Source organism: Podarcis melisellensis (genome assembly GCF_964234715.1).
Source record: "Podarcis melisellensis genome assembly, chromosome: 6".
Classification (NCBI taxonomy): Eukaryota; Metazoa; Chordata; class Lepidosauria; order Squamata; family Lacertidae; genus Podarcis; species Podarcis melisellensis.
In genome coordinates this window covers 32228661-32243528 of record NC_138538.1, presented here as the reverse complement: position 1 = coordinate 32243528, position 14868 = coordinate 32228661, and the positions used below count along the sequence as shown (strand labels likewise).

At 45.2% G+C, this 14868-nt stretch overlaps 1 protein-coding gene across 2 annotated transcripts; it reads left to right on the top strand.

Annotated features, from left to right (window-relative positions):
• Positions 1–312: 312 nt before the first annotated feature.
• Positions 313–14716, top strand: RNPEP (arginyl aminopeptidase). 2 transcript variants are annotated; one of them, XM_081914420.1, is made up of 11 exons: positions 313–723; positions 2582–2722; positions 3354–3502; positions 4053–4169; positions 5290–5525; positions 8626–8739; positions 8941–9053; positions 10303–10411; positions 11583–11807; positions 12843–12985; positions 14259–14716. In XM_081914420.1, the coding sequence occupies exons 1-11, from the start codon at positions 328–330 to the stop codon at positions 14412–14414; spliced, it is 1899 nt and encodes a 632-aa protein (XP_081770546.1). In that variant the 5' UTR covers positions 313–327; the 3' UTR covers positions 14415–14716. The 2 variants fall into 2 exon arrangements, with proteins under 2 accessions (XP_081770546.1, XP_081770547.1); XM_081914421.1 differs by lacking the exon at positions 2582–2722 and adding an exon at positions 2392–2532.
• The last annotated feature ends 152 nt before the right edge of the window (positions 14717–14868 follow it).

The following is a 14868-nucleotide window of genomic DNA, read 5'->3' as shown; positions in this document are numbered from 1 at the left end:
ATGTTTATTGATTTTGAATTTAGCTGCGAAAAGTCAGTAGGATATACAGATCAATGAAAAGGAAATAAAAACCCATAATAATAATAATAATAATTTATTCTTTGTATCCCGCCCATCTGACTTGCCTGCCCCAGCCATTCTAAAACACAGCAGAACATGACCCACTGAAGGGCAGCGCCCCCAAAGGAGCCGAGAAATCCGCTCTGCGGGCAACAGATCCGACGCGAGCACGGCCCGCCGGGCGCTTTGAAAGCGCTCTGCTCGCTCCGCCCCGTGGGCTGAGCCTCGTCCGCCTTTCCGCCGCTTGGGCTGGCCTCTTTCTCGGCGATGGCGGCGGCCCGGGACGCGGCGTCGGCTTGCAGCGCGGACTCCTTCCAGCTCCGGCACCTGCACCTGGCGCTGAGCGCGCACTTCGGGCCGGCCGGCTCGGGGCACTTGCAAGGCTGCGTCCGCCTGGAGCTGACATGCCTGCGGGACCGCGCCAGCGAAGTGGTGCTGGACTCGCACCCCAGCGTCGAGGTGGAAGGCGCCGGGCTGGCGCCGCCGGGGAGCCGCTGCGGCGAAGGGCAGGGCCCGCAGCCAGGCGCGCTGAGGCCGCTCGCCTTCCAGAGCCGCCCGTTCGCCAGCTACGGCTCGGCGCTGCACGTCACCCTGCCGGAGCCTCTGACGTGCGGGGACACGGTGGTGCTGGAGATCGCCTACAGAGCCGGAGCGGGGCCCGGGGTGAGTCGGGGAGAGAGGCGGGCGGAGCCGGAGGACGCGCGGATCTGCCCCGGTCCCTTCCCCCAGCCGAGGGCGGGAAGCGTGCAAGGTTCAAGTTGCGCCTTTGGACACGAAAGCCCTTCCTCTTAATGGGGAGAGAGGTTTGCTGGCAGCAGTAGCTCAAGACTTGGGAAATATACACTCTGCACATGCTCAGACGTGCTGCCCTCAGCATCATAAGTTTTTCCTTCCTTAGATCTTCATGGGCTGTGTTCCAAAGCTAAAGGCATGCCTAGGTGTGCCTGGGCTGCAGTGATGCCATTGCTCTGCTATTGCACCACCCATCCTGATTTTCATAATTGTCCCTTTCCCTCATTATTCAGGAGCTTTGGCAAGGGAAAGGAAGTGAACTTGCCTTTCTTGCTCTTGTATGTAACCCGAGGTACCACTGCCTATGGACATCTTTCCTTATGGGACGTAGCTCAGCCTTGCAAGCCGAAGGGTCCAGGTTCAATCCCAGCCATCTGCAAGCCTGCTGAATTTAGCCTGGTGTTTGGCATCCCCTAGACAGTAAAATTTAGCAGAAGTCTCCACTTGCACGGGGATATCAGCTCACATTAATGGAAGGGAGGACTCTCAGTGTAATCGTTACAGTTCCATGCAGTCAGTAGTACTGAACAAGAGAATTGTAGGGTGTCACACTCATGATGAGAATGCTAAACCCTTCCCATGGTAGTGAATTGGTAGGCCTGTTTTTAATGCATTTTAATGCATTTTAAACAGCCTTTTGTACTTGTAGTAACAGTGAAGCCCCCTCTCCCCTGCTTTCAAATGTATCTCCAGTGAAGTGAATATTCCAATCTATCTTTCGAGCACAAAACCAGAAGAGGGATGTCGTTTTACTCTGGATGGATTTTGTGAACTGCAAAGCTGAGCATGTTCTCTCAATTCGCAGAGATACTGGGTTGAACTAAACGTGATGTGGGAGACCAATAATACGAATCTTGGATGTTGGAGCCATCCAACATGGTGGGGGTAGGAATCAGGCCTGAGGTTTAGTGCAGCTGAAGGGGGTTTAACCCTCTTTGCTGATCCATCTCCTCAATCTGAATCAACCTCTCTACCTCCTGTTTGTTTTATACCCATTATGGTCCTTGTATGCTTGCTCCACAGAGAAAAATAGGAGCCTGGGAGGCATTTAGAGCAGGAAAGCTACATGGAGGAAAGAGTTAGGACTTCCACCTACAGCCATGATCTGATTCCTCCATCCCACACACCTATAATTGCACTGATACATTTCCTTGGATAATTTTTGGATTTAGCATTTCTCAAACCATGTAATCGGTTTTCCTCACCACTTTGTAAAACCTAATAACTGCATTAAGGCTGCTTGTATGAAGAAGAAAATGCCTTTATTTCTTTGGACCTCTGCCCAGTCCTGATTACATTAATGTACACCTTGAAGAAGTCCAAGGGCTGCACATTGGTGAGTGCTGACTGTGCACATCTTAGAAATAGTTCATAGGTGCTCTCTTGAAAACCTGAAGATCTGGAACATCCCACGCTGGGAAATCCCAGGGAACTTTGTGTTAGCGTATTTGGGTCGTGTGCAGATTCTAGTGCTTGTTGGCTAATAGCAACTGAAGGCAGAACAGAAATGACAGCTTGATCCTGTACCTCCTCTTATAGATCTCCTTTCTGGATTCTTATCAAACTGCCCAGAAGGAGAAGCCGTTTCTTTACACCTCTGGCTTTCCTGTGCTCAACAGGTCCCTTTTCCCTGGCTTTCACACCCCGGCTGTCAAGATCACGTACTCTGCACACATCCAGGTAAAGTATCCCACTGCTCACAGAAGAACTGTCTTTTGTCTCTTGCTAGGTGTGTTGGCTTACTCCTGAGCAGACAGCAGGGAAGCAGAAGCCCTATATGTACACGCAAGGCCAAGCTGTTCTGAATAGGAGCTTTTTCCCTTGCTTTGACACCCCTGCCGTTAAAAGTACATACTCTGCTCTTATAAAGGTAAGCCAGGGCCGGCACTATCGTTTGGCGGGGTGAGGCAGCGGCCTCAAGCAGCAGAATCCCTGCCACTGCTTCCACAGCCCAAGCCTCACAAGAGCCGTTACCCATTCCACTGCTGCCTTCTCCTCCACCCACCCCCACTCCTAGGGAGGTAGACCCTCTGCTAGACTTGGGGCCCTAACAAAGGCCCAGTCTTGCCATCCTCTGGTCAGGCCTGTCTCCCAGCAGCTTCTCCATCTGTGGTGATGTATTCTGTATCGCACTGGGTGAATTTGAGCCAGTTGGTTCATGGAATTGGAAGGGACCATGAGGGTCATCTAAGTCCAGCACTCTGCAATGCAGGAGTCTCTTGCCCAGTGTGGGACTCAAACCCACGGCCCTGAGATTGAGAGTCTCATGTTCTACCGACTGAGCTATCCCAGCTGTCTCTCAGTCTAACCTTCCTCACCAAACCTAACCCAGGACTGTTGTGAAGGGGAAACACAGAGTGGGGGAGGAGGACCATGCATGCCGCCTCAAGCACATTGGAGGAAAAGTGTGATATACTTGAAATAAATAAAACAAGACCCATCCCCAATCAGCAAGTGCTCCTTTTCATTGCGCAACAAGCCTGCCTTTGTTTGTCTGTTAGGTCCCTGAGGGTTTCACAGCAGTGATGAGTGCAGTTACCCGGGAGAAGCAGAAGGACAACACTTTCTACTTCAAGATGCCTCTGCGCATCCCATCCTATCTGGTTGCCCTGGTTGTTGGGGACATAGTTTCTGCTGAAGTTGGACCCAGGTAAGAGCGTGGCTGGCTGCAGGGATACAGATGAGCCACTGCATTGTTTATGTCTGCCTTACTGTTTGTTCAGCTGTACTGTTAGCTTTAAAAGAAATCTTCAAAATGACTTAACAGCAAGGCTACCAAAAGAATTAAGGCAGTAATTAGAAGTTAAATGACAGAACAATTAAACAAACTAATTATATTCCTCCAATGCAAGACCACAGGCTCTTGCTGCAAGCTGGAATTTCTGGGGTCCTTGCCTATCTCTGCGTAGAGAGGCTGATAAGCAGCATCTAGCGAAACCCCTGGCCTTCCAGGCATTGCTGGACTCCAACTTCCATTATTGTAACTTTTATATTTTGATGTGGAAGAAAGCCCTTTCACTACTAGAATGGCTTCTTCATATGCAGTACAGAATGCCTTCTTATGTCCCACAAGCAACCATAGGAGTGATTCCTTAGCAAACTGACGTTAATGAATGTGTTGCTGTTTATGTGACTTAGGGTGTTTTCTTCCAATTTCCAATTTCTTACATTTCCACCCATTTGTTTTCATCCCATGCTAGGAGCCATGTATGGGCCGAGCCCTGCCTGATTGAGGCTGCTAAGAAAGAGTACGATGGTGTGATTGAAGAGTTTCTTAGCACGGGAGAGAAGCTTTTTGGACCATATGTATGGGAAAGGTATGTCTTGCTGCTTCAGGGAAGGCTTCCCTTGAAGTCTTTGCAAACATGCACCCATTGATCCCCAGATTGGGCATAGAGATGCCATACATTTTATCCTTTCCTTAAGTCAGCTTACCTGAACCAGGAAAAGCTATATCTCAATGGTAAGAGCACCTGCCTTGCATGCAGAAGTCCAGTCTGGCATTTCCAAGCACAGCTGGGAAGGACGCTTCATCTAAACCCTGGGAACCACTCATAAGTCACTAAAGTAGGCAGTGCTTACCTTGGTGGATCAATGGTGTGACTTGGCTAAGACAGATCATTCATGTTCTTAAATCCCTTGAGTCATACTTCAGTCTTTGGGCTGAGACTAAGTTGGTGGTGGGACACATGCATTGCATGCAGAAGGTCCCAAGTTTAATCCCTGGCATCTCCAGGTAAAAGGATGCAATAACTAGTGATGTGAAAGACCTCTGCCAGGAAGCTTCTGCAAGTCTCAAGTAATAATGCTGGTCAGTTTCTAGAGGGGTAGTCATGTTAATCTGCTGCAGCAGCAGACCTGTAGCACTTGAGGGACTAGCACATTATTGTTGCATAAGCTTTCATGACCCACAGTCCACTTGCACAGTGCAGTCTTGATGGATATATGGTCTGGCCCTGCTCTAAGGTGGTTTCCTATCTTCTATGAACTTTTGCTGAAGATGAGCAAGCAGAAATTTCCCACTCTTGAGCAAAAGTGAATTCTGGTTGATGGCATCCGCCAGTCAAACTGCACTATGCTTCAAGTGCCTAGAACCCTGAGTATTGCTGAGCCTTTTTGGCAAATTTGTATTCTGGTACCTGAAACCTGGGGACGAACCACTGCCACACTCACACACAAAAGTGGAGTGGGCAGTAACAGCAGGATATTAGTATTCCTTATATCAGGGACCCTCTGGGTGTTGTTGGGCTACACCTTCCAGCATCCCTTGCCAATGGCTATGTTGGCCAGTGCTTTTGGGTGTTGAGAGTCCACAAACAAGGGCTACTGGATCCCCCCATCCCTTCCTTAAAGAAAAACCATTGGAATACTGTCTGGGGAGGCGCAGAGCCTCATGACAGATGTTGTCTCCTTGATCACAAGCTTTGCTTTTGGCAGGTACGATGTTCTGTTTATGCCTCCCTCGTTCCCTTTCGGGGGGATGGAGAACCCCTGTATCACCTTTGTGACTCCATGCCTGTTGGCCGGCGATCGCTCCCTAGCAGATGTGATTATCCACGAGATCTCGCATAGCTGGTTTGGCAATCTGGTCACCAATGCCCATTGGGGAGAGTTTTGGCTGAATGAAGGCTTCACTATGTATGCACAGAGGAGGATCACTAAAGAAATTTATGGTGAGTTACCTGTTGGGCAACGCCCATGCTGTTTAGTGCCTTGATATATTCTGCTCTTCTACAATTAGCATCCAGAGCAGTTAAATAGAAACATCAATATGTAAATTCATGAACCAGATCAAGAGCTTCTTTTTGGGGGGGGGGGGAAACCCCAAACGTAACACAAACACATTCTCATAATAAGGATAAGGGTGTTGGTGGTATACAGGTGGGAAATGTAACAACAACAAAGAAAGTGTGGAATGCTCCTGCTCAGTGTGCTAGCCAATTCCTTTCCTGAGCTACTCCATTCCAGGAGTCATTTCCTCTTGAATGTTTAGTAGAGGAAGGATGAATTCAGTATGGGTGATTCTACTCAGTGTGATTTTGAATCTAGCTGTCTCCCTGGGTAGTGAGAATTCTTTTTTTTTTTTTTATAAATATTTATTAGAGTTTTTAGAAAAAAAGAATACAATGATAATAAACATTATTGCTTTGTTTTAACAAAATTTCATAATATCCTTGAACTTCCTCACGTCTCCCGCTCCCATTTACATCATTAATAAATTTTTGTCAAGCAAATTATCATCTTATTTCCAAATCTATAACCACTTACTTAAATACAATAAAATAATTCTCCTGCAAATTTGTTTCTCTTAATCTCTCTTATCATCAATTCTTGATCTATTTTAGTGATGGCCAATTATTTATAACCAAGCATCCTTCTTAACATTCCACTAAATCACAATATTTCTGCAAGTAAATCTTGAATTTCTTCCAATCTTCTTCAATCCTTTCTTCTCCCAGGTCTCGGATTCTGCCAGTCATCTCCGCCAGTTGCATATAGTCCATCAGTTGCATCTGCCATTCTTCCAGTGTGGGTAGATCTTGAGTTTTCCAGTTCTTAGCGAGTAGTATCCTTGCTGCTGTTGTTGCGTACATGAAAAATGTTCTATCTTTCTTTAACACCTTCTGGTCGACAATGCCCAGAAGAAAGGCCTCTGGTTTCTTAGTAAAGGTATACTTAAATACCTTTTTCAGCTCGTTATATATCATTTCCCAGAAGGCCTTCACTTTGGGGCAAGTCCACCAGAGGTGGAAGAATGTTCCTTCATTTTCTTTACATTTCCAGCATTTATTATCAGACGAATGGTATATTTTGGCAAGTTTAACTGGGGTCATGTACCATCTGTATATCATTTTCATTACATTTTCTTTCAAAGCATTACATGCAGTAAAATTCAACCCAGTGGTCCACAACCTTTCCCAGTCCTCAAACATAATGTTATGCCCAATGTCCTGTGCCCATTTTATCATAGCCGACTTAACCATTTCGTCTTGTGTATTCCATTTCAACAGCAAATTATACATTCTTGAAAGTACCTTAGTCTTAGGTTCTAACAGTTCTGTTTCCAACTTCGATTTCTCCACCTGGAATCCTAACTTTTTGTCACTTTTAAAAATTTCCTTAATCTGAGCGTAGTGTAACCATTCTCACACTTTATCCTTCATTTTCTCCATACTCTGCAATTTCCAATTATCTCCGTCTTTTTCTAACAGTTCCCAATATTTTGGCCAGTAGGCTTCCATATTGGGTCTTTTCCAGGCCTTAGCTTCCAAAGGTGAAAGCCACCTTGGAGTTTTATTTTCCAATAAGTCTTTGTATTTTGTCCAGACATTAAACACTGCTTTTCTGACAATATGGTTCTTAAAGGCCTTGTTAATCTTAACTTTGTCATACCACAAATATGCATGCCAACCAAAAGCATTGTTATAACCTTCCAGATCTAACACATCAGTGTCTTCGAGAAGTAGCCAATCTTTTAGCCAGCAGAAAGCTGCGGCTTCATAGTACAGCCTTAAGTCTGGCAGGGCAAAGCCCCCTCTTTCCTTTGCATCTGTTAATATCTTAAACTTGATTCTAGGCTTTTTGCCCTGCCAGACAAATTTGGAAATATCTCTCTGCCACCTCCGGAAACACTCCGTTTTGTCCACAATTTGCAATGTTTGGAACAAGAACAACATCTTTGGCAGCACATTCATCTTAATGGCAGCAATTCGGCCTAACAAAGAAAGCTTCAGTTTTGCCCAACTTTCCAAGTCTCTCTTAATTTCAGACCAACATTTTTCATAATTATCCTTAAATAGACTCAGATTTTTGGCTGTTATATTAACCCCTAGGTACTTTACCTTTTTCACCAATGATAATTCTGTTTCTCTCTGAAACCGTTCTGACTCTGTATCTGTCATATTTTTCCCTAACACCTTCGTTTTTTGTTTATTTAGCTTAAATCCTGCGACCTGTCCAAAATCATGTATCAGTTGTAATACTCTTTTCGTACTAGATTCTGGCTCCTTGGGTAGTGAGAATTCTTAGCATGAGATTGACTGTGAGGATGAGTTGATCATCCTCATCTGTATTAAAGAAGATTAGTTATGTTAGTTCAGAATGCCAAAAAGACCAAACAGGTTTATCGTGGTGGGAATTCGCATAGGCAGCAGGCTGCTTTGTCACACTGAGAACACATATAAAGTATGCTGGTGGGATAAAGCTGAAAACTAAAGTTATCTGTAGCACTAACTTCATATGAATATACTATTAAAATATTTTTAAGTTCTTTTGTCTTGGTGCCTATTGTACTATACACCCTGCAGTCTTCACAGTATTGTACAACTTCAGCTAAGGCATTGTTTTGTGTAGGCTAGGCTAAAGAAACTTTCCACCTGCCATTCACTTTCCATGTGCAGAGAGAGCTTGATGCTAGGAATGCTATCAGGTGCTCCCATCTGCGTTCCTGAGGGGTGCAGCTTCCTGACGGGAGTGTTCCATGTGTCACCCTGAATAATTTGAATTTCCTTTTCAGAATTCCATTTGAAAGAAAGACATCACACACTTGCCAATGGTTAACAGAAAGTATTGCTTCTGTTGTGTTTCTAGTGGGATCTGCCTGCAGGTCTCAACTGGGTTCTTTCGTCTCCAGTAACAGTGATGCTGTGCTCCACATGATCTTTACTATATATTCATGACTGATCCCAGACTATCAAGCAGGCAGTTTGGTTTGATGGCCAGGAGCTTAAAAACACTAGCTCAGCTTCTTCCTTTGCTTGCCCCTAAAACCAGGTGCTGCTTATACTTGCTTAGAAGCTGCCACAGGGAGAGCTTTGCTTCGCCAACATATGGACAACACCGGAGAAGACCATCCCCTCAACAAGCTCAGAGTGAAAATAGAGCCAGGTCTGTATTGGTCCAGTGCCTATGAATTCAAGTCACATCATTGTTTCCTTGTGTTCAAGAAAAGAAATCTGAATAATCAGTTATATACAGAAATTTGGGTTGTGGCTTAATGTGGCTCAATCATTTCTAATAAGGCTTTTCCTTTTGTAATACTGGCAACTGGGTGTTGTAAATCTTATGCTAGTTGTTTCTTCTGCCCAGGTGTTGATCCTGAGGACACCTATAATGAAACCCCTTATGAAAAGGGCTACTGTTTTGTCTCCTACCTTGCTCACCTTGTTGGGGACCAGAAGAAGTTTGATGCTTTCCTCCAGGTACTGTATGTTAGCCTGGGACTTGTCTGTGCTTCATGGGAGTCTTGGGAAATTGGCTTCCTCTAGGATAGGAATGCGCAACCTCTGGTCCACGGGCTGCATTAGGACCATGAGGATGTTTTCTCCAAATCATGCCCACCTGTCCTATATGACATCAGATGTGGGGCAGGTAGAAACATGGCTGGATTGGGTGTGCAGCTACTTTCCCCATGGGCAATGGTGCCAAATTGGGCCCTACACTGTGGGTGCCCAGCACGACTTGCCCACGCCGTGACATCATCATGCACACATCTTGACATCATGACACACACGGTAGCGTCATGACATCATACCATGGGGTGGGGCGCAAGCTCCAGCAGTGCAGCAGCGACTGGACCCTTCCCACCCAAGCTCCACGCTGTCTGTTCCTCCACCCCCTGCCTGAACGTCGTGCTCTTTCCACTGTGTGTGGTGCTTGCATGGTTGCCCCTGCATTTTGTGGGTGCCCAGCCCCTATATGGGAAAGGAAGCAGTTTTTCCAGTCCTTTTCTCAGCACTTTGCACTGCACAATGGACTTTGACAGTGAGCAGAAGAACCCAGCTTTCAATCATCTGACATCATGACGATGTTAGGTGGGCTGCCCCACACACTTCTCAAAGCTGGCCAATGGGGTGGGCCCAAATAATGATCAAGTCCACTGGGCCAAAAAGGATTCCCTGTATGTTTGCAAAGGATGTTCCTGGGCAAGCACTGATGATAACATCAGAAAGTAAGCTGTAGCATCCCACGTTGCTTGGAACTGAAACATGAAATCTTGGAAGCTGAGTAACTTGTCACAGAGAAGCTGTTTCTGAGAGATTTGTCTTAAGCTGTAGCGTTCCTTAAGTGGGGAGCAAAGTCATCAGCCATGCATGTTGCACTTAAGAGATTCTGCAAAGATACCCGCAAGCAGTGTGAGCAAACAGAGGGAGTATGGAGAAATGAAATCTTGCTGAATCAGGAATATATGATGTTGGCATAAAACCTGAAAAAACATTCAGGTATTGAAGGGGGATATTTGTTCCTTTTTTAAGCAGACAGGTATCTCAGCCTCTAAAACCTGGGGTGCTACGACCCAGTCTAGTTGGAGCAGGTAATTGCAGGCTGAACATGAGCTGATGTTCTTTGCTGAAAGAGTTACTCATGAGTGGTTGATTAAGTAAAGGTGAAATGTTACAGGTGCACCATTCAGACCACAGTTTAATTTAGGGCAATCTCTCTCTCTGGCAGGGGTATGTCAACCAATTCAAGTTTCAGAGCATCACAGCAGATGAAGCACTAGAGTTCTACTTGAATTATTTCCCAGAGCTGAAGAAGAAAGGGGTAGATACCATTCCAGGTCAGCAACAGTTCCTACTTTTTATATATTTGTCCATAATTTCAGGACCAAGCACGTAACTTTTATGTAAATCTTGGAGGTAGCAAGTGTCTCTTTCCCAGTTCTCCAAAGACACTTTTTAAGATGGCAAAAACACCCATCCTTTGCATACTCTCCATACTCTGCAGTTGCAAAAAACATCTCCAGAATATTAGCCAAGTATAACTGCTAGAGAAGCATCATTCTGAATTGGCACAAAGCTTTGGGCAGCAGTTCTTCCTTACAGTCAAGGTGATTAGGAGTGAACATTCCTCCCAGTGTTCCCCATGCTTTCATGCTGCCTTTTTCTAGATTCAGCTCACCATGTTGACTCTTTCCACCCATGATTCATTGCCTTTATTCCTTAGGTTGCATTTCCAAAGTACACATCTTGCCTGTTAGTTTTGAAGGGCCAAAGTCTGGCAGAGCTCCTGCTACCTTTAAAAGATATTGCATCTGGTTACTAGCCAAATGCATTGAGGATGGTAATAAGAGAACAGTTGCAAAACATCTGAGCTGGGCTTCTAGCTGGAATTCTGCTATCTGGGGCATAGAGTCATATGAAGCTGATTGTCAATAACTGTCTTAAGTTTTCTGGCAAAGAGCTGATGCTAAGGATCAACTTGATACATTATGCCTGTGAGGTGAGGGATCTGCAGACCTGCAGATTTTATTGGATTCCGACTCCCATCAGCCCCTGCCAGCAGGGCCAGTTGTCAGTGATGATGGGAATGAAAGTACAGCAACACCTGGAGGGCCATACATTAGCCATCACTGCTATAAACCATGCATGATCCCACTGAACCATGGTTCCTCTGGTCATCTTTCCTTTGTCCAAAAGTGAATAATGTTTTGCAATCCAGAGGGTTGTTCTGCCAGACATTTAGGTAACCTGCTGGCAGGAGCATGGAGGCTCTAGATGCAGTGAAAGTAACGTGTGCCCTGGCTCAATGAAGTGGATGCTGTTGAATGCTTATAGTGCTATAACCACTCTGTAAACAAATCAGAACAAATGCTCAGTAAAGAGTAGACCTAGTCTAACCACCATGTAAGCTTTGTGCAAGCAAACCAGGATGAATAAACAGGTTGTTAGTAGCTTAAGAACTTCCAGTATTGAGTCCAACAAGCTTCTCTCTTCTTGTTTCCATGGCAGGCTTTGAGTTTGATCGGTGGCTGAACACACCTGGTTGGCCCCCCTACCTTCCAGACCTTTCACCTGGGCAGGAGCTGATGAAGCCAGCTGAGAACCTGGCAGAGCTCTGGGCATCTCCTGACTGCGACATGCAGGCAATTAGAGCAGTAGATATCTCGACTTGGAAAACCTTCCAGGTGGTCTATTTCCTGGATAAGATCTTGGCGAAATCCCCGCTGCCAGATGGTAAGATTACTCTTTGAGCGTGGCAGAGGGAATTGTTGCACTGTGAATAAATACTGTTGACATTGAGATGCAAGCCAGGTGACTCCCAAGAACTAGAAATTAGAGCATGGGATGGAATAACTTGGAGCGTTTGGGAGTGAGGGTAGAGAGTACTGTATTTTTCTGTCTATAAGACGCCCCCATGTATAAGACGACCCCTATTTTTTTAACCCAATTAAGAAATAAATATTTTAAACATTCCATGTATAAGATGACCCCCAATTTTAAACATTAAAAATTTGGGGGGAAATATAGTCTTATACACAGAAAAATACGGTATTTATGCATGGACGGACACCACAGCAATGAGATGGCTTGTCCACCCCCAAGGAAACATGCCTTTTTTTAATACACAAAGCAGCATACGTCACTTTGGCTAGGGTTCCCCATTGCTTCCCTTGACCACATGAGGGCATAGGTGGCAAATACCCATATCTTCAGTTAGTTCCCCTTTCGGGCTCAGAGCCCAGCACCTCAGGCCCACAGATGAGGATAGCATCAAAGCAAACCAATTATATATGGATTCACAGTTACAAAACTACCTATTAATTGTGGGGTTATCTTGACTACCAAGATGGTGCTTGCAGAGCTTCCAGAAGTGTTCACCTTTGGTTCAAGACACTTTCTGTGGGCATAAAAGCATGTGATCATGCCTTCCCTCTGCCTGTGGCTAGAAAAAATACAATACAATAGCTTCCAGAGGGGTATCTTGAAAAGACAGTGGAGGAAATTTCAAGTCTGAAACATTTTAATGCAAAGCTCATGTATACAATTGCCTTTGCATATTTTGTACCCTCCAGATGTTGTTGTCTGAGGCTGATGGGAATTGAAGTGTAAAACAGCTGGATGGCACTGGCAAAGGCTGGTGAACAAGATGAGCACAGTGACCATTCAGAAAAAGAGTAATTGGAATATAGTGCTTTTGCCTACTTTTGCTATGCTAATTTCCCATCTGTTCTGGGAGTGAATGACCCTCAACTCTCATTTCATGCGAAGGGAACATTGAGAAGATGAGTGCCATGTACAGCAAGATCTCCAAAGCACGGAATGCAGAGCTGCGCCTCCGTTGGTGCCAGATTCTCCTCAAGAACAACCATGAGGCGGAGTTTGGCAAAGTGAAAGACTTCCTTCACAGCCAGGTTTGTGGTTGATCTGTCTGTGTGATGTTGGTTCGGAGGCATGTGGATCCTGTAGCTTTTACAAACATACATAATTGTATTTCTATGCCCCCTTTCCAAAGTTCAAACCATGCTCAAGGCAGCTTGCAACATGAAAAAACACAAAATTATAGACATAACAAAAGTCGTCATAAACAATGAATAAAACATCAAAAGTATGCAACCAAATTAAACAATTTCCACCTAAATCATAATAAGGTCTAAAATAAAGATACAAACATTAATATTGATTAGGCAAACCCTCTGCCTCCAAACTATACCACAGCCCAAGAGTCTGTTCAGCAGCTTCAGCTTTTGTAGCTGGAGTCAGTCTGTGCCCTGCCCTCTCAGACCAGGCGGGGAAAGGCCTGCAAGACGGGAAGCAGGTCTTCTAGGACTCACAGCCAAGATAGTATTTTACCCACTGAATAGTAGATTGATCCCTTGTCTTGGTTGAAAGCTGGGGGACAGGCTTGGTGTGGTGTCAGCCAGCCCTTTCCCCCGCCACCTTGATCCTGCCCATCCCAGAACTAACAGTTCCTCCTTCTCATGTAAAAAAGAAACGTGTTGCTGATGAGGATTTCTTTCGCAAGTTTGGAGAGAGAAAAAAATCCTAACCTTCATAGGAAGTTGTGGGGTGCTGCAGGCCACTGAGCAGATAGATTATATCCATTATAGACTACAAGTAACATGGGTTATCTATTTGGTAAAGGTAAAGGGACCCCTGACTGTTAGGTCCAGTCGTGATCAACTCTGGGGTTGCGGCGCTCATCTCGCTTTATTGGCCGAGGGAGCCGGCGTACAGCTTCCAGGTCATGTGGCCAGCATGACTAAGCCGCTTCTGGTGAACCAGAGTAGCGCACGGGAACGCCATTTATCTTCCCGCTGGAGCGGTACCTATTTATCTACTTGCACTTTGTGCTTTCGAACTGCTAGGTTGGCAGGAGCAGGGACCGAGCAACAGGAGCTCACCCCGTTGTGGGGATTCGAACCGCCAACCTTCCGATCGGCAAGCCCTAGGCTCTGTGGTTTAACCCACAACACCACCTGCATCCCTTATCTATTTGGGAAAGCACTCAAAATTCAGCATATATCTTTCAGCACCCATGTTTTGTTTCTGTTTCATCTTTGCATCAAAACCAGAAGGAACTCGGGCATTACAGAATGTTGCGGTGTGAAACTGAATGGCTATTGAGTAAGCACTGCTTTGGTGGTGAGTCGTTCTAATGCATTGTCGTTCTGTGCTTGATTTCAGGGAAAGCAGAAGTACACCCTGCCCATCTATCGTGGCATGGTGAGCGGCTCGGAGGCTGCACAGGCGCTGGCTGTGGAGACATTTTCTGCCACGGCTCCGCAGCTCCATGTTAACGTCCAGAACTACGTCAAAAAGATACTGAGCGCGAAGAGTTAAGGAAACTGAGAAGGAAATCACAATTCCAAAGTAGTCCATTGCTCAAACTTCAGCAGATGTCTGTATGCCGTGCTGGGGGGTGGGGTGGGAGTCCTTTGGAATCCTAAAGGACTTTGTTCAAATGCTGGTAATTTCTGAGGCTTCCCAGAAGGCGTAGTTTCCTCATGGATAGCCTGCTGATTTAAACTTCCCCCCACTTTTTTTAAAAAAAAGGTTTGTAAATGTAAACATAAAATTATATGCACAAAATTTCTATCTCAAAGTTTCCAAAATGTGATATATAAAATGTAATTAAAATACATTTTTTTTTGTTTCTGTAAATAATAGTTGCTTGTTTTCATTATATCGGTTACATTTTTATCTGCCATCTTTAGTTCTTTAAAAAGGGTATGAGTTTATCTACTGTTATTATTCATGCAACCTACTTTCTCATGTTCCTGTTTTGAGTATCTCT

What these genes read in the sequence shown, in the direction of transcription:
- RNPEP (XM_081914420.1), top strand. Translation starts at nt 328, where the DNA reads ATGGCGGCGGCCCGGGACGCGGCGTCGGCTTGCAGCGCGGACTCCTTC. An exon ending in CAGAGTGAAAATAGAGCCAG is followed by an intron (nt 8,740 to 8,940) that starts GTCTGTATTGGT and finishes TCTTCTGCCCAG; the next exon opens with GTGTTGATCCTGAGGACACC. An exon ending in GAAATCCCCGCTGCCAGATG is followed by an intron (nt 11,808 to 12,842) that starts GTAAGATTACTC and finishes TTTCATGCGAAG; the next exon opens with GGAACATTGAGAAGATGAGT.